The sequence below is a fragment of the Sciurus vulgaris genome, assembly GCF_902686455.1.
Source record: "Sciurus vulgaris genome assembly, chromosome: 13".
Lineage (NCBI taxonomy): Eukaryota > Metazoa > Chordata > Mammalia > Rodentia > Sciuridae > Sciurus > Sciurus vulgaris.
In genome coordinates this window covers 99,881,317-99,903,951 of record NC_136474.1, presented here as the reverse complement: position 1 = coordinate 99,903,951, position 22,635 = coordinate 99,881,317, and the positions used below count along the sequence as shown (strand labels likewise).

At 50.7% G+C, this 22,635-nt stretch overlaps 1 protein-coding gene across 8 annotated transcripts in view; it reads right to left on the bottom strand.

Moving 5' to 3' along the window:
• Positions 1-3,709: 3,709 nt before the first annotated feature.
• ATP9B (ATPase phospholipid transporting 9B (putative)) overlaps positions 3,710-22,635 on the bottom strand; it is a 251,906-nt gene continuing 232,980 nt past the window's right edge. For 6 of the 8 annotated variants that reach the window (XM_079109169.1, XM_079109170.1, XM_079109167.1 and 3 more), the window contains 9 exons: positions 21,693-21,837; positions 21,377-21,441; positions 20,290-20,445; positions 20,008-20,072; positions 17,491-17,599; positions 7,751-7,808; positions 6,851-7,054; positions 5,065-5,097; positions 3,710-4,111 (listed from right to left, as the gene is read on the bottom strand). In XM_079109169.1, the coding sequence (XP_078965295.1) occupies positions 3,975-4,111; positions 5,065-5,097; positions 6,851-7,054; positions 7,751-7,808; positions 17,491-17,599; positions 20,008-20,072; positions 20,290-20,445; positions 21,377-21,441; positions 21,693-21,837 (972 nt within the window). In that variant the 3' untranslated portion in view covers positions 3,710-3,974. Of the gene's footprint in view, positions 4,112-5,064; positions 5,098-6,850; positions 7,055-7,750; positions 7,809-17,490; positions 17,600-18,543; positions 19,598-20,007; positions 20,073-20,289; positions 20,446-21,376; positions 21,442-21,692; positions 21,838-22,635 lie in introns of those variants that run through there. The other 2 variants (XM_079109168.1, XM_079109173.1) reach the window with 2 other exon arrangements.

Here is a 22,635-nt window from a genome sequence, read left to right as displayed (position 1 = left end):
GAGCCAGAGCTGTTCACCTTGCAGCACCCAGACACAGCCTCACCTGCCGCCCCTGGCAGTCACCCCACCCCAAAGGCCCCCCAAGACACTCATCATTCTGGGTGGATCTTAAATGTCCCCCAAAGGCACCGTGTCCAAGGTTGGGTCTCCAGCTGGTGAAACTACAAAGAAGTGGTAGAACTTGAAGGAGGCATCTAGTGGAAGGAAGTGAGGTCACTGGGGGCATGACAGGAAGGGCACGGGGACCCTGGTCTCTCCTCCCTCTGCTTCCCAGCTGCCGTGGCGAGAACAGCTTTGCTCCACCAAGTGCTGCCCGCCATGCTGTTCTGCCTCTCCACTGGCCCAGAGCCAGTCAACTGACCAGACAGAACCTGTGAAACCATCAACTAATACTGTCCTTTCCTCCTTCAGGTTGGTTTTCTCATCAAAGGAAACGTAACATGGTTCATCAGTACTTTTTGTCCTCATTCATCTAGCTAGAGGTTTTTGTATGTCAGATTCTGTAGTCTTCTCAGTGAGCCGGCCTTGGATTCATACACTCCTATTGCTCATCTGTTCTCTGTGCTGTTGACATTCACTTTTTTTTACTTTCCTACCTCTTACTTGCTTTGCTCACTGCTATTCTTTTTCTAGCTTTCCTAAGTAGAAGTCTACACATTGATTTTAGGACCTTTCTTTTTTTGATGCAAGCATTTAGATGAGTTTCCCTTAAAAAACTCTCTCTCAAATCTCTTGACATATTTTCACTAAGTCAAAATTGGTCAGAATCTCTCATGATGTTTTCCTCACCCATGAGTCCTCCAGAAATGCGCTGTGCAGTCCCAGTTTCTTTGGGTGGCCTGTCAACCCAGCATGTGACTGTCTTGGTGGGCGCAGCCCTTGAATAAGCGAGGTGGCCGTCATCCTCGTCCGGGTTTTCTGTGCAGTTGCTGTTTCTGAAGCAGGGCGTGGAGGACGCTAGACATAGGAGGACAGCAACTGGTCTCCCAGGGCAGACTGGCTCTGCGGCTGCAGCTGTCCTCACCTTTGCACTCCCCGCACCAGCCCCGTCCAGTGTGCATGCTGGCTTCAGGGAGGCCTTTGGCTTGAGGTCCCTTCTGAACAATGTCACCATGGACACTGGCTTTGTAGTGCTTCCTGTCGGTGGCTCTACCTGCCTCAGCCTTTTGCTTTTGCCCCATATTTATGGTGTTTCTCTCAGTAGAAAGCATGTGGCTAGTTTTGTTTTTTCATCCAGCCTGATAATCTTTTAGCTGAAGCATCCACTGCACTTATCTCAGCAACAGATGAGAACCTGGACTTCTTCCTCTGCTGCTCCATGAGGACAGCCCTGCGGCCCTGGAGGTGCAGCAGTGAGGGGGCCTTTCTACCCTAGCCTCTTTACTGGGCCCTCACCAGTGCAGGAAGAGCATATGACCCTTTGTTCTGGCTCCATGGGAGTGGATTACAGGCTTTGGGAACATGGTGTCATCCTTTGATTCAGAAACACTGGATGAAAACGCAAGACGGTCATGAGTGGAAAATAGGATGAGGTAAGGAGAGCAGCCTGCAGAGTCCACCCACCCATCTGTCCTATCCACTCCTCCACCCTCCATCTTGGCCCCCTCACCTGCAACCCACTTGCCCACTTGACCTTGCTGTCTGCACTGTCCCTGCCCTGCCCATCTACACTGGACACAGGCCTTTCTTCCCTGGCTGTGCACAACTGGTTCCTTACCTCTCTGGCCTCAGCATCAACCCTACCTCTCTGAGGAGTCTCCTCTAGATGGTTTTCCTGCCAGTCCCTTCTGCTTTCATCTTCATGTTAGCTTTCCCCGGCAGGGCCATGTCTGTCATGTCCCTATATGCACCCGACACACAGGGACACGTGGGACTCGTGCTGACAGAGCAGCCTCTTTTATCAGCTTCCAATGGAGAAGGGTTGAGGTTGACCCTGGACCATCCAGGTGGTCCTCCTGAGGCCTTCAGGGGATTGGGCAGCGTCCATACGTAGACTACCTGGGCCAGAAGAATCCCAACAGATGTGGCTCCAGAACTCAGAACACACTGAGGTCGTTCCACAAACCAGTCCTCCCCCACTTGAGGGCACCACTCCCCTCTCAAGCTGGACGAGATCCAGTGACCCTTATTAGGCAATTATTTTGCCCTACTATCAAAACCAATGTCACAAATCCCCTCTGATTGGCTTACCACATGCCAGGTATCTGCTGGGCGCTTCTCTCCTGTGCAGGGCCTCAATTAGCCCCAGAAGCAGCACCCTGCAGCTATTCTATTCACTTCACCGGCGGGGGTGGGGGGAATGCCATGCTGGCTTCCGACAGTTTTCAACTTGGACTTCACACATTTTGACTTCTGGAGACTCACGTTTGGCCATTTCTCCTTACTCTGTATCCCTAACCTAAGGCTCACAAAAGCCTCATGTTTTATTTAAAGTTGTGCTTAAATGGCACTCCCAAACCTCATAGTATTTAGATTTTCTGAGGTTGTCTGTAATTTATTACAAGTGTTACTCAACCTCCCATGTGGGTGTTTATTTCTAAAAAAGCAGAGGCAAGCAAGTGCCTAATCTGAACTTGGTATTCTACACCCAGATCCCTGAGTGAAGCCACTTGAGCACATAGGCTGTGGCACGTTTGCGAGTTCAACGCCCCTAATTCAAACTGTGTGGAAGAAAGGCCAATCCGCTGCCAGTGGCTGCCTGCACCTCCCGCAGCTCAGCAGACACTGCCAGCCTGGCAGCCCCAGACCGGACGCTGCTGGAGGAGCTGGCAGAGCAGCGACACCTTGTGGGGAAGGTGAGAAATAGCATCATCTGGTCCCAGGTCCACCGGAGCATCCAGAGCCTGACACAGGTGAGCGACCCAAAGGAGACGCGAGGCACATGGGAAGGGGTACGGTACACTCACTGTGGCGCCAAGCTTCTCCTCTGAAAAGCAGCGCTAACAGAGCCCAGGGCTTGTCGGGGCCACCCCGCGGTGCTCCCCTCAGCAGCGGGCGTTCCCCAAGGATAGTGGGGTCACATTCAATGGGCGCTCAAGCTGAAGAACTGGGTGGCACACAAGACCCTGGTGCAGAGGACTGCAGACCCCACCTCAGAAAAGCAGAAGACTCCTTCCACTCAAGGGGCCAGGCGCTTGGCCTGAGAAGGGCACAGGCCACACAGAGCTCAGGGCAGCCAAGATGACGAAGCCCTGGCCTGCAGGCTCTTTAACCAACGCCAGCAGGGCGGCCCACAGCACTCGTGGGTGCTGCTGGCGGACACCTCCTGCAGCCTGGTGACCAGGGGGCTCTTCTACCCTAACACCAGCAGGGTGGTCCAAAGAAACTGCCAAGAGCTGCTGGTGGACACCTTGGACACCTTGTGCCTGGAGGCCGGGGGGCGGGGGGCTCTAATTCCAGCAGCTGTGTGTCACAAGTGCCCCAGGAACACCTGCTACACAGCTATGGCGGTGATGTGAGTCTTCGGTGCAGCTGAGGGAGACTTTACAAATGTGAGAGGATGTGGGGATTTAAACACTCTGCTGAGCAGCAATGCCTTTGAGAAATGGTTCCATTCACAGCAGCAAGGGCACTGTGCTCAGAGATGTCACACCATCTGTCACCTGGGCTTTTCTGAGAGAAGCACACTCTAGGCAAAAACCCATGACCACGTGATCGCCCAGTGGAGAGCGCTCAGTGACAGAGCGCTGCTGCATGTGCAGACGAGGCATCCCAGTGCGCAGACTTTATTGCTCAGGTAGGAGTGGCTTTCTACATTCCACCACCAGAGGAGGAATCCGAGTGCTGGGAAGCTGCAGAAATCACTGCCAGCTCTCAGAAGGGCACGTCCTTCACAGTAGCAGTGAAGAAACAAGACTCCTTTCCAGTGGAAGCTCATGCTGCCTCGGTGGACACGAGAGGAAAGGCAGGCCCAGCACCCTACCTCCCACCTCCCACAGGAGCCAGCTGAGAGGCCCCCTGGCAGTTCTGGCCCCTCAGGAGCTCAATTTGGAGTAGCTGGGAGGAGAGAGCTTGCGCTTCAAGTACTTGAGGATGTAGAGCGGAAGGCAGCTGACCACAGTGATGGCCGACACTTTCCACAGGAAGGGCACGGTCGTGATGAAGGCAACATCTGCGGGGAGGAGGCAGAGTGTGAGAGCCCCGAGGACTCCAGCCCAGAGCACAGCCGTGGACCTACCCTGCCACCCTGGGCCTCCCTTCAGCACTGTGCCCCTGCCTGGCAGGCCTGACCCAGCCTTGGGGGTCTCCATGCACACCGATTTACCAGTTTGGTACAACAGAAGGAGCAGGGCTGGGAACCACGAAGGGGCTGTACTCGGCATGCTGCGGCAGGGTTTGCACACTGCCAAGCTGCTCTGGGGAGGGTGCGAGCTATCTGGCCTCTGCTGTCTGGCTGCCCTGACCAGGCTCCTCGAGGCAGAGCCAGCTCTATGGGGCCTGGGGGCAGATGGCAGGTCCCCTGGACATGAACGCTCAGATGTGCCTGTCTCAAGTGCTTCTCAGCCTGGCAGCCCCAGGCAACCTCGGACGAGCCTATTTACCACCCTGAGACCGCATGGGTACAGAAGGCCCCTTGAAGTCCGAGGAGAAGAAACGTGGGAACCTGACATCTGTAGTTCCGTTCTACAGACAGCAGAAGTCTTCTAAATTGCCAAAAAAAGGAGAAAAGATCTACTTACTAGGAGTTGGACTTTTACAAAAAAGGATGTGGGGAAAACAGCTGCTCTCCATGCAAGGGGCTGAAGCCAAAAAGGAAAGGTCACAGGCAATGTGACCCCCATCCTGAGATACCTAGAGTGTTTTTCAGATTCACTACTAAAACCGGGAAGGGCAAGGTTCTAGGGAGGGACACACTGTGGCTCCCGTGCCTCCCCTCACTCAGCCACCAAGCACCCAGAGGCAATCCCCCCCCCCCCCACCCCCAAGCTCACACTCGGGGCTCCTGTGATGTCTGAGTCAGTGGGAAGAGTAAATCAGAGGAAGACCTGTTAGCAGCTAAGTATCTCCATCAACATTGTTGCGCTAAATTTCTATGCTCTTGAAAGAAATCATAACTTCACCTACCTAAGAAAGCTCCAAAAGATACTCTGCCTATACCTGTTCCAAGAGAAAACAGGGGTAAAGAATGTGAAGGACGGATTAAAGCAGACAGCAGGGTGTTTCAGGTGGTTAGCTACAGATTACAGAAACACATTGAAAAGCAAGAAAAATGTCAGTATGAAATGCATTTCTGACAGGCTTTAACCCTGCCATTTCATCACCTACTGCCATGCAGCTTGAAAATAGAGCTGAAATGTGTGATTAACTTCTGTAACTTAACAGCAAGCACCCAGATACGCCCCACTGGGTCTACAGCTAAAACCTCTAAGTGGGATCCACCTCGGAACCAGTTCCCCTGAATGCTTGCCACCCTTGGGCACAATGGGGGCTCTGTGCAGCTGTTCACACCACTTAGACATGGTGTTGCTACTGCTCTCCAGGGCTGGCTCGAAGGAGCCAGGTTGAGAGGGTCCTGCCCAAGCATGTGACTGGGCCCTGCAAGTCCCATTTATGCATGTTTTTTAAATCTTTGTGTGTGGTAATGGGGATTGAACAACAGGGCCTTCTGTCACTGAGCTACATCCCCAGTCCTTTGTTACTTTCTTCTGAGACAGGATCTTGCTAAGTTGCTGAGGCTGGTCTTGAACTTGTGAACCTCCTGCCTCAGCCTCCTGAGTTGGTGGGATTACAGGCATGAGGCAGTACGCCCAGCATATCAGTTTTTGTCAGATATGGACTAGACGCAACGGTTTCCCCAATTTCAGCACTTTGCCTTGAGTTCTGTGCACTGTCGAGTGAAGAAAGCGTGTTATGAAAATGACATAGAACAAACCGGTTGCTGCCTGCCTGAGGGTGCAAATTCTTGATCGTGCAGGAAAGCGCAGCGAACACTCGCTCTCCCCGCACAGCCAAGCTCTTCTGATGGAAAGAGGCCTTTCTCATGTGCCACTGGCACGCTTCCCGTGCAACTTGAAAAACTGTAAGCAGGAGCAGCTTTCGTTCTTCCTGCCCACATGCCCACCACTGCGTGAGGAAGTGGCAGAGGAGTGGCCGTCTGCCCGGCGCCTCTGCACTCACTCAGGCTCAGTTCTGGGCGCCTGCAGGGCCACACTGTTGCCACGGGCACCGTCAGCACCCCACCTGCAGTGCGGGGACAATAAGCACACTGCTGACCTGCATGGGACGTTGCCCCAGGAGGATGCTGGGTCACCGTCACGGCCTCGCAGGGCTCATCAGGGCCCTGATGCAGTTTCTGGGCGAGGACCAGGAAGAGCATCGACCTGCCTCTCGCAGGCAGCTGTGGCGTCATGCCCCCAGGTACACTGTGGAGGCGGTGGCCACGTCTCACCCTCGGCCTTGGCCCCAGGAGATGGGGACTTGGCCAGCTCTGGGAAATGAGTGAGACTGGATGCTAAGTGATTCTTTGCTCTCTGCCCTGATTTAAGAAACCTTAAGCTTAAGCGTGCTTGGTCTTCCCGGCCACTGGAGTCTGGAGGTGGGAGCCTGGTGACTGGCTGCTGACGCTGTCTCCATCATCCTCGACCTCTGGCTGGAAGAGGCCTAGCCTCTGGGGAGGAGACAGCTGGTGTGATGAGGTGGCCAGGGAGGACAAGTCAACATCTTGAAGCCAAGATGATGGAGAGCTTAACTTTACTGGTGACTTCAAGCAATTTTTTCTTTGCAGGGAAGTAGGTTTTGTGTTGTGAAAATTTCTAATATGGGTCTTATTGTGATCTACAATTTAAGGCAATGTTTTAAGAGGTAACAAAAACAAATGTTTAAAGCCCCCAATAGTGATTTAAAAACTTACCAAAATATTCATTTAGAAAGGCGAGGGAGGCCACGTAGCAGCCCAGACTGAGGAACTCGGCTACGACCATTAGCCAATGCCACGTCCTGATGGTCAGCGCCACCATGAGCAGCTCGGTCAGGACCAGTGCCGTGAAGGAGATGGCCACCACATGCACAAACTCAGCCTCGAACAGCACCAGGGCCCCGAACATGAGAATACCACCTGCAGAACAGCAGGCAGGTCAGCTGGGGAGCCCGATGCTCACACCCCGCGCAGGTGGACAGTCTGCTCACATTCTGGACTGTGGCACTGGCCAGCTCAGTATCAGGCAGAGGCTCACAGCTTCCGAACACCTGCAGGAAGGCTGCCTCCACTGACAGTTGCGTGTAATCTCTCTGCTCTGGGGCTAACCACACGTAGCATCCTTTACCTGAGGAACCCACAGAGGAGCTAAGGCATGTGGCTGCACAACCCAGCTTTCTTGAGGCCTTGCCATCATCACGCATGAAAGAAAGCCATTGTGTGGGCTGGGATTGTGGCTCAGTGGTAAAGCGCTTGCCTAGCATGTGTGAAGCACTGGGTTCAAGTCTCAGCACTGCATATAAATAAAATAAAGGTCCCTTGACAACTAAAGAAAAATTAAAAAAAAAAAAAAAAAAGCCTTTGTGCAGGGATAATGTGAGCAGTGCTCGGTAAAGCTTTCTGGATTAACGTTTGATTAAACATAGGTCAGTTTTTAGCTGACATGCATCATTTAAAAAATATTAATCCACTTTTCTGGAATTATCAATTTACAAGATGATATTTAACTGCTGATGAGATTTTAAGCTGCTAGAATTTAACCTGGAGGTGAAGACAATACTGCTAAGAGAAGACCACCAGAAATCTTTGGTCCAGTAAAACCAGGACCTGTCTTACCTTGGTAAATGCTGATCAGAACCCAGATGAGGAAGGTCTTGAAGGACAAGGATCTCCCCTAGGATAAATGGGTATAATGGTTAATTTCAATTGTCAGCTTGATTGGATTAATGGATGCCTATGATTAAGAGGCCTCTGGGTGTGTCCGTGAGGGCGTGTCTAGGAATGACTGGAATGTGGGATAGGCCTGAAGTGGAGCCCCTTCCTAAGCGTGGGCAGCACCACCCAACAGGATGGAATGAAGGCTGAAGAACAAGGAAGCAGATGCAGATGCAGCTCGGTTCTTCTTGAACGGGTTCTTGATGGTTGCTTTGATGTCTGAGGCCTCTTAGACTGCAGCTGCAGCTGCAGATTCTTCCAGCTCTCCAGCTGCAGGCCACTGTGGACTATCCAGCTTCTGGTCGTGTAAGCCAATCTAATAAATCCCCTTTTATAATCCTACTTCCCGTTGATTCTGTTCCTCTAGAGAACCTTAATACAAGGGGGTAGCTTTATCAACAGAGCGAAATGGCATGCTTTACTCTCCTGTGCTCAGACCCCCAGGCCCACTGTGCTTACATCCCCAGGGTCTCCCAGGGAGCACTCTACTGATCATGCCTGAGGCTGGGGAGCATCTGGCCTGCTCTCTCCATGGGGTTGCATGATTCCTGGCCAGAGCCTTTCGTCCCGGGGTTCTAGTGAGCCAGGAGGAGCCCTCTGTATACCAACGTTTGAATGAACTAGGGGTCAAGATTCTATTCGTAGTAGAAATAACTTCCCTTTACTTCTTTGTTCCTTGGGAATAAATATTCTTGTATCTACTTTCTAGTATCTTCAAACAAAAATGTACAAGATATAACGTCTCCTCAATAAGAACAGTCCACAACTGAAGTAAAAGTTGATTGTCCCTTAAATGGAAAAGCTCCATGTAAGTCAGTCCTCTGCTGACAAACAGTGGCTCCCTGCACACTAAGCTCCACATTCTGAACTGCACACAGGCTACTGGGATGCATTGCAGACAAGGGTCCTGGCTCTGGTTATTCTGCTCCTTGAGATACTCCCATTATTTATTTATTTATTTTTTGGTACTGGGGATCGAACTCAGGGCCTTGTGCTTTCGAGGCGAGCACTCTACCAGCTGAGCTATCTCCCCAGCCCAAGATACTCCCATCTGAGGAGGAAAGCCAGTCAAGGACCCAGCGCCCTGACTTGCTGTGCCAGAGCTGTGTCACAGGAGGCCTTGCAGCAGTGCCGGGAGTTGGGACAGGCCCAGCAGAGATCGCCATGGGAACCTTCTTTGCCACCATTGCTGAGATCATCTGGCGCTTTGGCTTCTGTTCTCAGCAATGAAGTATCTCACTTAAGACAGGCAGGACCTTCCACAGGTGAAGAAACCCCAGAAACCTGCTGACCTCCTCAAGCTCCTATTGTGCTCAGTGGTAACTGAGCAGAGACCAAAGTAGTGCATTTGATTTGGGGCTTCCCCACCCAGGAGACGGTCTCTCCTGACGACTGGATGGCAAGATCGACAGTCATGGGAGCCCAGGGATAGATACCATAAGACACAGCGGGAGTGCATATGCTAGAGTCTGGAGCCAGCCACCTCTCTTCCTGGTGACTTCTGGGACATTTAGCAATAATATGCTCAAGACAAAATATGCATGCTGAGCAGAGCTCCAGCTGGCATCCCACAGAAGCCCACAAAGAGCAGGTGTGGATTCTAGCTCTAGCTGCAGTTTAGCCGTAAGAGAAAGGACACCTCTATTCCAGCATATCCCTTGGTACGAGTGCCCACCTGTGAGGCAGCTGACCGAGGCTGAGACCTCCGTGCGGGATGTAAGAAGCAGATTCAGACACGTGGAAGTATGAAAAGCAAGACTTCCAAGAGCAGAAAGAAACACTGATGTGTTTTAAGCAAGTTCCCTCAGTACATATTTCCTAAGTGCATTTCTCTGACTGGACACTAGTTGATGTTTGGTCTTCAGTAATGGGAACCATCAATAATTACATATGTGGCAAATTTTACTTGAAGAATTTAAAAGAAAGTTTAATTTCTTGATATGATAAAGATATAATTTCCTGATATAATAAATATTTTCCTCATAATCAGATTTGCTGAAATACTTTCAGATTACTCAGGTGAGATAATTACCAATTCAGGTTGAAGGTTGAAAGGGGGTATTCACTATTTCTCATTAGCTGCAAACGTTGAAAGGCGCCTATTCCAGACAGTGCATCAAATCACACCTCCTCGGAGCTTCTGCACTGAACAGATGGAGCAGGTTGGGGACTGACGAGCAGACTCAACAGGGTGGGTGCAGACTTCCTGTTCTGGATGTGGAAGCCCACTCACAATCCATGCGGCCTAGAGACAACTCTCCTGCACGTTCTGGGAGGAGCACACGTGGAGGCAGCCCATTCCTGGGGTACCGGGCTACAGACAGCTGCTCTTCCTGGAGAGGAAGCACCTTCTGTTGCTCTGAGAGATGATCCACGTGCCACACCGACTCCACAGGACCACTGTCTAGGGTGCACATGTGAACACCTGGGCTGAGGACACAGGCTGCCTGCAGTCAGCCCTGCCTAGCACACCCTTTCTTCCGAGTCCCTGCACGCCTCAGTTTCCTCTTCTGTGGAACAGAGATGACAGCAGTATGGACCTCATGCTGATTAAATGAAATAAGCTATGAAGGTAGTAACACAAACTCAAAAACAGTACATCCAATAATACCACTGTTGTATTGCCAATCAAACATTAAGACTTAAGATTTGTTCAACTGTTCAGCCACCAAAAATGCAAAAAGTGAAATCGAGAATTTTAAGAAAATATTAATCCACTTTGAGTGAATTAAATAGAGTACAAAGAGTCAGGATGTGTGTAGCGTGTTGATATGTGCACGTGAGCACAAGTGGCTGAGAGCCAAACTGCGATGTGTGTGTCACACCGACACGCATGTTGATGTGTGCACATGAACACATGAGTGGATGACAGCCAAGCTGCGAGTAACGTGTGTGGGTCACACCGACACGCATGTTGATGTGTGCACGTGAGCACATGAATGGATGACAGCCAAGCTGCGAGTAACGTGTGTGGGTCACACCGACACGCATGTTGATGTGTGCACGTGAGCACATGAATGGATGACAGCCAAGCTGCGAGTAACGTGTGTGGGTCACACCGACACGCATGTTGATGTGTGCACACGAGTGGATGAGAGACACCAACACGCGGCGTACACTGCATGCGAACAGAGCATGGATGAGAGCCGTGCTGTGTGTGCACGTGCGGATCACGCTGCTGTGCACAGAAGTGACATGACCACACAGGAGCATGTCTGGCTGGAACTGGTACCAGCAGAGGGACGTCCCAGAAGCTCATGACCACCAGGACTCCCTGGGACCTGCATTCACGACCACTTTTCTCATGACTGCATTTGACGGTCCTATCTTCTCAATCTACAGCACAAAACCTGGTTGTTATATTCACATAATGTTGTCTTCAGAGGAGTCTTGAGAAGATGGATGAACGCGGCAATTAAAAAATGAGGAACGCTCCAGTGGCTGCACTGACTGGATGCTGCCCGATTTCCAGAGCCTGTGTCCTGCTCCAGGCCAGTTCCTGACTCCTCCTTGGTCTTTGATGATCTGGACACTTCTCATACCACCCACCAGTCCTGCAGAAGCCTTTGATCTGGGTCTGCCTCTGAAGGATAAGGCAGTTGGGAAGGGCTCCCCTGATGAATGGCTGCTTATCCCTTGGTAATCAGTGAACATCTTGGGGAAGCCACTTTCAGCTGAGGCAAACGAAATACTTCTCTTCAATCTGTTTCCACAGCTCAGTTACCCTAAGGTACTTGTCGACAGCAGCTCCTGGGGGCTCTTGTCCCCTTGCTCCTTCACATTTACCACTGGGATTCTTCAGAAGGGAAGGGGCTTCTCTCTATCAGCCTGGATGCAGTCTGTTTACTGTACTCTTGGGTTGTAATGAGACCTTTGTCTCTTCTGTTGATGACTGGGTCCCACTTTGGCCACTGAGAGGTCTTCGGGATTGCTTCCTGTGCCATTTTGAAATTGCCCTCATCATTACTGACTTTTTGAGCAGTTCCTTACTGTCTGGTATCATGGCGCTCCTGCCTGGCCTGGCTCACAGGTCTGTTACCTGTTTGTACCTGTCCTACACCCAGGACACAGGTACATGTACCACAGGGAGCCCACAGGCTGTGTATTTCTGCCTCTGACCTCTCAGCAGACCCCAGGTCATTCAGGCAGCTCCTTCCCTCCCACCCACTCCAAGTGGTTTGGTGCTCATTCACAGGTGTCTCAGCCTGGTCCCTCTGGGGCAAGGCCCCACGGGTTCTGGCGTGCACAGCAGGTGTGCACACCACAGTGCCAGATGCAGCAGCCCCTTCTGGTAAACCCTTCCACCTGATCTCTTCTGGGTCCGACAGTTGTGTACTTCCCAGATTTCAGGTACAGGAATCCAGCGGATGTGGCGAATCCAGTGAGAGGCGCTCAGGACTCACCGGTGAGATGGATTGAAGGTCTCGCTCCTGCTGTTCCGACACTGCTCCAGCAGGGCGGCACCGTCACTGCTCTTTAGTTCCTGGAATGCCTATCCATCTGCTAGTCTGAGGACACCTGGCTGCTTCCAGTTTTTGGCAAGTATGACAAAACTGCCATAAACTTCATGTACAGGATTTTAGTGAACACTTGGCTAGATACCTAGAATAAGACTGCCAGGTCACATAAATGTTGTTTGATTCTATAAGAAACTGCTGAACTGCTTCCAAAGAGGCTATACCACTCTACCTTCCCACAGGCACGAACAGTCTTCCTTGGGAGTCATGTCCCCAAGCTTCTAGGCTGGCAGTGTTGTGCGTTTTGGCCATTCTAGCAGGTGTGTGGTTCTATCTCACTGTCACCTAAATTGGCAACTCCCAACGAAAAGTGATGCCAAGCATTTTTCATGTTTATTTGACATCTGTGCATCATTTTTGGGATGGTATCAGTTTAGATCTTTTGCTCACTTTTAAACTAGGTTGATTTCTTGTTGAATTTTAAGGGTTCTTTATGCATTCATACAAGTCTTTTGTCAGATGTGTGACTTGCAGTAGTTCTTCCAGTCTGTAAATTGTCTTTTCATATGCTAACTCTACCATTCACAGAGCAGATGTCTGTTTTATCATTTTCCCCCTTTATGAATCCTGCTTTTGACCTTATGTCTTATTTTTAAAGATCTCTGTCTATCCCAAGGTCATGCATATTTTCTCCTAGAAGGCTCACCATTTACATGGAGGCCATGGTCCATCATGAGTGACCCTGCACTTGGGATTCTCCTGAGGCACGTGGGTGACCAGCTGTCCTGATGCCATTTGTTGACAGCACTCTTCCTCCACTTGACTTCCGTGTCAAAGGCCAGCGATGTCTGTGGGTCTGTTTCTGGGCTTTCTGTCCTACTGATCTCCATCTATCCTTTGCCAATCAATGCATGGCCTGCTGTACTGTGAGGCTTGAAATCAGCTAGTAGTCTACCCGTTTCCTAAATCTGAACCCAGTTCCCCCGCCTTCCCATCTGAAGTCAATATTCAACAGCACTCAGTTCCCACTCACAAACACGCCTTCACACCTTTCAGTCTCTATCCTCGATGTCGTGTGGTTCCAGCCCGAGGGTCTTGCCTGTGCTATCAGAGCTGCGCTGGGTGCTCTGCCTGTTTGTGTATTACTGCAAATGCTGCAAATGGTACTTATGCTTCTTCCGACTCAATTATTCACTGGTAATATGCGGCATCAGAAATGACTTGAAATTTTTTTCCTTTCTTTGGGATTGTCTACATAGAAGAATCATGGCATCTACAAATATTTTATTTTCTACTTTCTAATTTCCATGTCTTTTAATTTCTGTTTTCTTGCCTTATGCACCATTATTTTTAAAAATTATATAAGGGCACATTTCCAAAGGTAAAATCATTTTGAGTTGGGCACAGTGGCACATGCCTGTAATTCCAGTGACTCAGAAGGCTGAGGCAGGAAGATGCAAGTTCAAGGTGAGTCTCAGCAATTTGAGGCCCTAAGCAACTTAGTGAGACCCTTCTCAAAAGTATAAAATAAAAATTAAATAAAAAGATCTAGGAATATAGGATAGCATGTAGGAAGGTAGCTCAGTGTGTAGGAAGGTAGCTCAGTGGTAAAGCATTCCTGGATTCAATCCCCAGCATCCCTGACCCATGTAAAAAGTCATTCTGTGAATATTCTCTAGAAAAGAAGAAGTAGTGGAGTGGTCCTATGAGCTGGACTAGGGGTTGTGGTCCTAGTAGCTGGACACAGGGGAACCTCAGATTTGTGTAAAGATCAGCATTAACTACTTGATATCTTTGCAGATGGTACAAGTTGACAGGAAGCTGTGACCTGGCTGGCTTGGTTGGGCACAGTCACCTCTCTGGTCCTACTCCCTGCACTTGAGACTTAGTGGCTTGTGTGTATGTGTATATCTGTGTGTGTGTGTGTGTGTGTGTGTGTGTGTGTGTGTGTGAGAGCTGGGGTACTGGAGGTTGAACTCAGGGGTGCTTTACCACATCCCCAGCCCTTTCTATTTTTTGAGACAGGGTCTTACTAAGTTGCCCAGGCTGGCCTTGGTCCTCCTACCTCAGTCTCCTGAGTTGCTGGGATTACAGGTGTACTTATCAGCTTCTTCAGAGGTCATGGGCACCAGGCTACCTAGAGACACCAGCATGGTCATGAGGTGTGAGCACATCATTCTGTTGTCTCACTGGTGGTGTTTCACTGACTGAGCTCATCACGTTCAGCAGAGTGATTCAGAGCGAGTCTGGGCTTCAGAAGAGAACACCCAAGTGCTACCTTGCAAATGCATCACTTTTCCTAAGAACACCAACCATATGGTTTTATGAAAAAGAAAGGTATGTTGCATCTTTGTTTAGTTGATTTGTTCACTCCCTCATCCATTTGCTGATTACATACTAGACAGATACTAGGTATCTCTGTTTCCACTGCCTCAACCACACCTAGTAATGGACACCAAAGAGTTGGTGTAATTTAGGCCACAGAGGCAGAGGAATAAAGCAATGTCTGAACTCAGGACTGGCTGACCACATTAGAACAGTAAGGCAGATGTGTGACACCTGCATCACTTGTATTTCTAGATCAATTATCAAATATAGAAGACCCGAGGTATTTTACTGAAGAGTACAGTACTTGCCCTAAGGCTGTGCAAGAGCTGTGCCCACCAAAGGTAAGTCATAAATTTACTGTGCCTTTGGATGAGTGGTGCACACATGCTGGATAAATTGCCAGTGAATGATCACTCATCATGACCTACTTCACACTGCTGTCCTGTGCCAATGATCGCTTGCTTAACTAGGAACTTGCCCTTTCCTTTCCTGCTGTTATCCAGGCTTGCTGACAGCAGAGGTTACACCTGTGCTTTTGCAGCCCTGGTACTGTACCTGCAACATCAGGATGCCTGCCTGGTGGTGACTGCAGCCTGCTTCAGCATGGCCCGCTCTGGCTACCAAGGTTGTTAGAGAAGGTGAAAAGGACAGCTAAACAGGTACATTGGCGAGCGATCAGAAGGAATAAGAATCTTCAAAAAGTGCTTTAGCTTCAGTAAGAAAAACCCTCAGTTCTATCAACTTTGTGGTTGAACACTTTTGTGCTACCTGTATTCAAAGGATTTGAAGAGTACTGGATTTTTAAAGAAATAGATACTACAAAGATAAAAAAAATAGATGTTTGGATCTTAAAGGAACATAGAGAAAAATGAGTGACTGAATTCTTGTCAAAAAAATATAGGACCAGTGTGTAGGATACTGGTGTTCCAAACCCCTGGCTGCCTAACAGAATGGAGACTCGGACACTGCCTGAGACACAACTCAGTCAGGCTGCATGCAATACCCTCTTTTAGTGGGCTCATCTAATGACAGCAAGCACGGCCATAGCCCAAGGCAAGGCAGATGCTGGTACCTGTCCACAGCCCTTGTTCCTGAATAATTCAGATATCCACAGAGGAAGATGCTGCTGGGTGGGACCCAGATCCGCACAGCCAGCAACAGCCATCCCATCCCTGGTGGCCTATGCTGCTGTTGTTACATCCTGCAGCTAAGCCTCCTCATAACTTGGAGATCCTGACTGGGTTGGGCACCAACTGCCTAGGTGTATGGCTAGGAACTCTGGTCTTCTGCTTCTGATGAAGAGCTAGGTTCTGCCTGCCATCTGTGAACCAGCACTGAGCAAACACTTGCAGAGTCTCTGGAAATGGGGCCATGCATAAACTATGGAAACAAATTCCTTGCCACAGCTCCTCATGGTTCTGGACCACTGACTCCACTCTGCACCATCACAGCAGCTTCATCATCTTGCACATTAACCACACATCCTCCAGGTGCCATGTGTGCAGCTGGGTGATCTCCCCCGGTCACGTTATCAGCATGGCAATAATGCTGATATTTATACCTAGTTTTATGCACACCTAGCTGAAGTAGGTCTATCTGTCCTGATTAAAGACATACAGGTTTTCAAGGAAGTTTACAAGCCCTCTTCCATCAAATCATTACAAAAATTCCATGGAATTCAAAAGGTAACATGACTCACCAGGCACCACTCTGGCTAGCTAGTGGTCAGCAAGGTCTGGTCGTTAGTGGTAGTTGGCCTAAAGTCTGTTAGTGATTAACTAGACAAGAGTCTAGCCTGTTAGTGGTCAACTGACTAGTCATCCATTAGTTTATGGTTAGCTGGAGTAGTCAATTCTGTTAGGCATTAACTGGATTAGAGTTTGGTTGGTTAGTCTGGTTAGCTGACTAGCATCTGTTGTGGTCAGCTGGGCCAGAGTCTAGTCTGTTAGTTAGCAATCAGCTGGACCAGAGTTTTGCTTCTTGAACACTGAATTCTTTCCTCCTTATACCACAATGCTATACCACCAGTTCAACACTAAGGAGAACAACTCTGAGCTGATAATTTTGGGTTATCAGCTACAAACAGTTTGACTGGGGCAGGTAGGTTTTGTTCTCAATGGTGGTTCAGAAGCTTGCCATGTGGAAAATTTCAAAGCAACCAGAATTTATATCTGGAGAGCTGGGCTTTTCCTCTACTGTGTCCTTATGTTTTTCATGCAATAAAAATACACTTTTATACACAAACATGATAAATTCAAAACTGACTTCAGGAATACTTGACTTCTAACAGCACAGTGTCAAGTGCATGGTTCTTTGTGTAGTGTCAGTTAATAGAAGCTTCTGGATGAACCTTCCCCTCACAGCATCACTGCAGAGCAGCACAGACATCTCAGGGACCGAGATAGCACAATCGACCACTCTTCAGACATGATCTGAAGCCAACACTGGAGACTTGGGGACGCACAGGAAATGCCTGGCCACTGATGCCAGGGGCTTCTAGTTCTGGGAATGAATAAATAGGAAGCGCCTCTTTGGGTAGGGACATCTATGCTGACCAGGTGGAGCACAGGTAGTGATGGTCCTTCACACGGAAATCAAGGCACACGCCCTTCTCAGTCTCCTAGGAGGCCTGCCTGCTGAGCTCACAGACGCTGCAGCCATAGCTCAGTGCCGTTAAGTGCTGAACGTGTGTGCCACAGGAGCTCTACTGCAGACACTGAGAGGTCCCCTCCCCTCGAGAGGGAATGTCAGAACCAACGAGAAGGGAGAAATACCTTCTATATAGACAATAGACAATGACTATTCCACAGGGTTTCACCACACACACGCATGCTGTCTGTGGGCAAAGGGCCGTACCTTGGTGAGGTCCTTGTACAGCTCTGGGTAAAGAATCGCCATCTCTGGCTTCACATCTTGGTCCAGCACCAAGGAGAACACTGGAAACATGGTGTAGATAGTTGCATACCTTAGAGGCCAAGAGTATTTAGTTAGCCTGATAAATGTCTACAACACAACTACAATTAGAGGAAAGTCGAAGTTCCAAAAACCAAAGATGTGCCATGAAAACAAGACAAAACACTGAAGTTGGTAACAAATAAGAATATTCCTGATAACTGGGCATTTACCCCACAGCAGAGTCACCTGTTCTGTAAGCCACACATGCTTACTGGGAGTAGAATCCATGTGAAGTAGACTTTTCTTATTTAACACTTGCAGGTTGAGGTCGGGCTTCTCTGCAGTTGTCGTTTTAACATGGAAGCCCCCAGTGTCTCCCCCATCTCCCCTACTGCCATGTCCTTCCTACGGAACACCAGAACAGCCTTGCTGGCGGGATGCTGATGCGGACAGCGACCCCACACAGACCCTGCCTCCCACCCACCTCTTTGTTCAGCCCGGCAACACCTGCTCTCCATCTCTACCCACGTTTCCTCTAGGACTACCATATGAACAATGCTCTGCGTGGCAGGCAGCCTGTGGGGACTGGCTTCCTCACTTGCTTGGTCCCGGGAGGTGGCCCTGGATGTGGCTGCGAAACATCACAGCAGCCTGGTGGTGGATGAGTCCCTGCTGCTTAGCCACTTGTTTGTGTATTGCAGGGCACTGTGGTCACTCCAGGCTTTGGGTTACTACAAATAAAGCTGCAGTCAGCTTTCATTGCAAGGATTTTTCTTGTGAAGGTAAGCTTTCATTTATTTTGGACCAGAGTATCAACTGGTATAGCGTGTGTTGGGTGATATGGTAGAGGCATCCTTGGGTCAGTGTGGGTTTTCTGAGCTCTACCCTGGAATGTGGCATGTCCATTTCACACGCCACCACCTGAGGCTCCGTATGCTAATTTTCTATCAGATGAGGACACGGACTCTCCTGTGACTGGGAGGCAAAATGCACTTTCCGTCTGAGATGTGATCATGCCATACTGTGGTCACATGACCACACTCCTCTCCAGCCCCAGTGAAGAAGGCACTGCATGGGACCCAGCTCAGAACACTGAGATGGGAGATCATCCTGGCTTGCCTGGACAGGCCAGTCTGAATGTAGGGAACCCCAGAAGAGGGGCAGTGCACTGTGGAGAGAGGCAGATGCGCTGGGAAGAACGGCAGGGACACAACTTTGGCTGGAGGGTGGGTGAGGTGGGGAGAGTGGGAACCCTAGGCGTGGCAGGCAGCACTCACCACTGGCTCTGACTGGGACGTGGGCAATGCACAGGCACCTCGCATTGAACAAGAACCTAACACTTGCACTGACTGCCACTCCTCTGTATCTTGTTTCCACTACCAGGAGTTCAGGGAATGGCCAGACGAGATAGCACTTAGGACAGACAGCCTGTGGTGAGTGGACCTGCGTGTTTCCTCTGCTGTCCTGGAGGGAGGCTGACCACATGGAGAGGGACTGGTACAAGTGTGCAGGAAGCCAGCTGCTGAGCCAAGCTTGGGTTGTACCTCCCACAAGCAAGACACTGAGCCAAGGCCTCTCTTCCATGCACAATGTGATGGGAAGGGGATGGATGCAGGTGGTGGCCCTGGTAACCAAGTTCCCAGGCTCTGCTCATGGAAGGCAGCCCTGGATGGGGTAGGCGGTGAGCTCTGCAGATGCAGAGAGCAACAGGGCATGGCCACCCACTAACATTCCTGCTGACCTCATCTCTGCATGACCACAGCGGGTGAAGAAGAGAGATCCCAACTTAATTGCTTTTAGAGGAAACTCCTGTCTTACAGATTTGGTGGCTAAGATCACCTAGCTTTACTTGAATTCATGTGCAGCATGCTTTGGTGTACTTGTTCAAGACATGACACTTGATCTTCAGACGTGAGGTTTCACTGCTGCTGGGGACAGACTCTTAGTGCCTGTTTTGGAACAGGTCATGTCTCACCCAAATTTAAGGAGGCAGAGAGTCCAGTGCCTTTTGTCCTGTGTGCTTCCTGGCTGGTGGCTGGTCAGGTCCCCATCTTGAGGACCCACTTTCCTGCCAGGACAGGGACAGGCTTTAAGAGGCCTGCAGCTGGCCCTGCCGGCTCCACTCTGGGGATGGCAGCCTCCGCACACGACTACCCCTTGGCTCTGCACCTCTCAAATGCCATGGAGTCCTTTTACAAGATTTCAGTGCCATCCCAGTTCCTGGCACAAATCATGTTTCCCCGTGAAAACACAATCTTGTGAGAAATGAAGCAGCAGTTGCAAGAGGCACGAGTGTGCAGGTCCCAAGCTCTCCAAGCATGACATCAACATTCACACAAGTGGTGCCCAGCCCACAGGCCCACTGTGGGAGAGAGGACACACAACTGCCCAGAACATTGCCTAATATTCCACACATTTTTCAAAATAAAAGTTCTCCCCTAGTGATGCTGGGTACCATGAGCAATGAACTGCACTTACCCCACCATGAGGAATCCCTGGTACAGGGGGACAGATGCAAAGTAGAAGACTGAAGAGAATACAGCCTTAAAGACAGAAAACCATAAGTTAGAAACAGTCACCATTGGTCACTTGTACATCACTTTGCATGCAGGCCTGCAGAGTGTGTAATCATTAATAGCTAATTAAAAATACAGCAACAGCCAATGAAGCTGAGTGGTCATGGACTCCTTTGTAACACTGCTGTCTCTTCTAAGTGCTCACACCCTCTGCAGGCACCCTGGGAACACAAAGCCTAAGTACCTGCATCGTAGAGATAATAAGGCCCCTGTGCATGACGAACTGGCCGAGAGCTGCTGACCTCTTGTAGCTGTTCCGTCCGTGCACCATGAGCAGCCTGCCGACGTGTCTGAACTGTGTGATGGAAAAGTCCGCAGCCAGCGAGGCCTGCTTCCCCTCCTGGAGCAGAAACACACATGGGCACCTCTGCAAAATGCTACGCTGCAGACCACATGCACTACAAGCTGAGTTTGTGAACTTGGCCTAAACTGAAGGAAGCCTGCAACTCCTCCTGACAGCTCTGGAAGCTCCTCACAGTGTGTCCCAGGCACCAGGTGCTGTGGGGGTCGTAAGAGTCTGTACTGGCACCTGCCTGTGGGCATCAGGAGGAGCTGCTCGCCAGTGCTGCTGAAGAAATGGCTCTAGCACTCTATCAGCAGCACAGAAGTGAGGCAAAGGGACAGCAGGGATAGTGCACTCAAGGCCCTTCTCCACACCTCCGCTCTCACTTCTGAAAGCAATCCGTCTCCTGCTTCTCAAATGTACTATAAGACACCTGAGACAAAGCAGTCAAGGAAAGAGCCAACTCAAGATGGTGAACACTCCAGGACTTTCTGATATGTTCCCCCTTAAGCCGCAATAAGAGCTGTGACTCAAGGCTGGCAGGAAGACAAACCACACCCTGGCTCAGGGGACCAGGGGTCAGGGATGCCCATGCAGAGGAACTGGTGGATCAGAGAGGAGAGTAGCTGTAGAGCTACAGGGAACAAGGGAGGCATGTGGGACACTCTAGCCCTGCCCCATGCACAGGTGTCTTGGAGGACAAGTCCCGCAGGTCACGAGAACCAGGGTGGCTGAGGGCGTGCACCCCACTTGGGTTATGAGCATCTCAGGCGCTCCGTCATGGGGTAGAGAACACAAGGGAGGGACTGTGACCTGCCTCTCTCTTACTCGTGGCTCAGGGCCTGGACAGTGAGGGCCTTACATAATTGCTGACCCACTAGGCGCTGACTCCACGCAGAGCCAACGTACCCTAAAGGCAGGAATGGATGGTGCGTGTGTCAGCACGTGAGGATGTGATCAAGACACCGAAATGAGGAGGCGCACCTACCTTTCCCTCGATGCCAATGCCACAATCTGCTGCCTGGATCATGCTCACATCGTTTCCTCCGTCGCCTGAGGAGGGCAAGAGGTCAGGAAATCACATGAATAACTCACCTACCCATCGTGGTGTGTTCTGTGTCCGCTGGGGTTGTTCAAGGGATTCTCAGTAACACAGACAAGCCCAGCCTAGGTCTAGAGAGGGAACACGGTTTTGCCTGCGACGTCAAGAAGCCAGTTGCTCTTAGAGTTTTGCTGCTGAGGAAGGAAGGGGTTTCCGCCCGGACAGCTGTTCTGCCCCCCAGCTGGAGGCCCCCGTGGCTCACCGATGGCGCAGGTGCGCCTCCCCGTGTGCTGTCGCAGCAGTGAGACGATGTGGGCCTTCTGGGTGGGCGAGCAGCGGCAGCACACCACAGCAGGGCACTGGCAGGCCAGCTCCACGAGCTCGTGCTCATAGTACTTCAGGCAGACCTGCAAGACAGAGCGCCGCCCTGCCCTGTGCCAATGCACTGTTCTGCGGCTAAGCGCAGGGTCAGAGTGGACCTGGGGCTGGAAAACCATGGACTTTCTCAATCTGTGTGCACTTGCATTTTCTGGGTCATTTTCTGTGACCACACCTGCCCTGTCCTGGGCTGGGGCTGTGGAAGCCAATGGGCCCACAGCCCTGCAGGAGGATGGGGGAGACCAGTGTATCAAGGCCATGGTGGGAAAGAGCACAGAGGCTGCAGAACTAAGGGCCACCAGGAAGGGAAGGCACACCAAGGGCGGTCAGGCCCAAAGCTAGTGGCCATGCACATCCTGAGGCTTCTCCAAGCTGATGGGACTGGGGCCAGTCTGTGGGCCACTTGGGGAAACCCTCTTGAGATGATTTCAGTCCCTCTTTACGAGTGCTGTGCTGATAAAGACCCCTGACTGACCTGTGATATCAAGTGCTCAGCACCCCAGCCAAAGACCAGGGGATGTCCTGCCTTGGTGGAGAAAACCAAACCCCTGACTCGCTGCCTGGAGGGAGCTCTGAAATGCTCACCTAGCACAAAGGACAAGCATCAGATTCCAGTCCTCAGACCAGAGGAACAAAAGCTCAGAGAAGAGCCTTTGTCTTTCTCCACAGCCACTGGCTGCATTCCAGGGCACACTGCTATAGGCTGTGCAAAGCATCCCTGAGCAGCAGGCCGGGAAGCTGGTGCTGAGCCACTGCTGCCCGTCTGAGCAGGGCCTGTGGCACTGGTATCTCCTGTCATCTTCCCTTCTGTCCTCAGGGACAAAGAT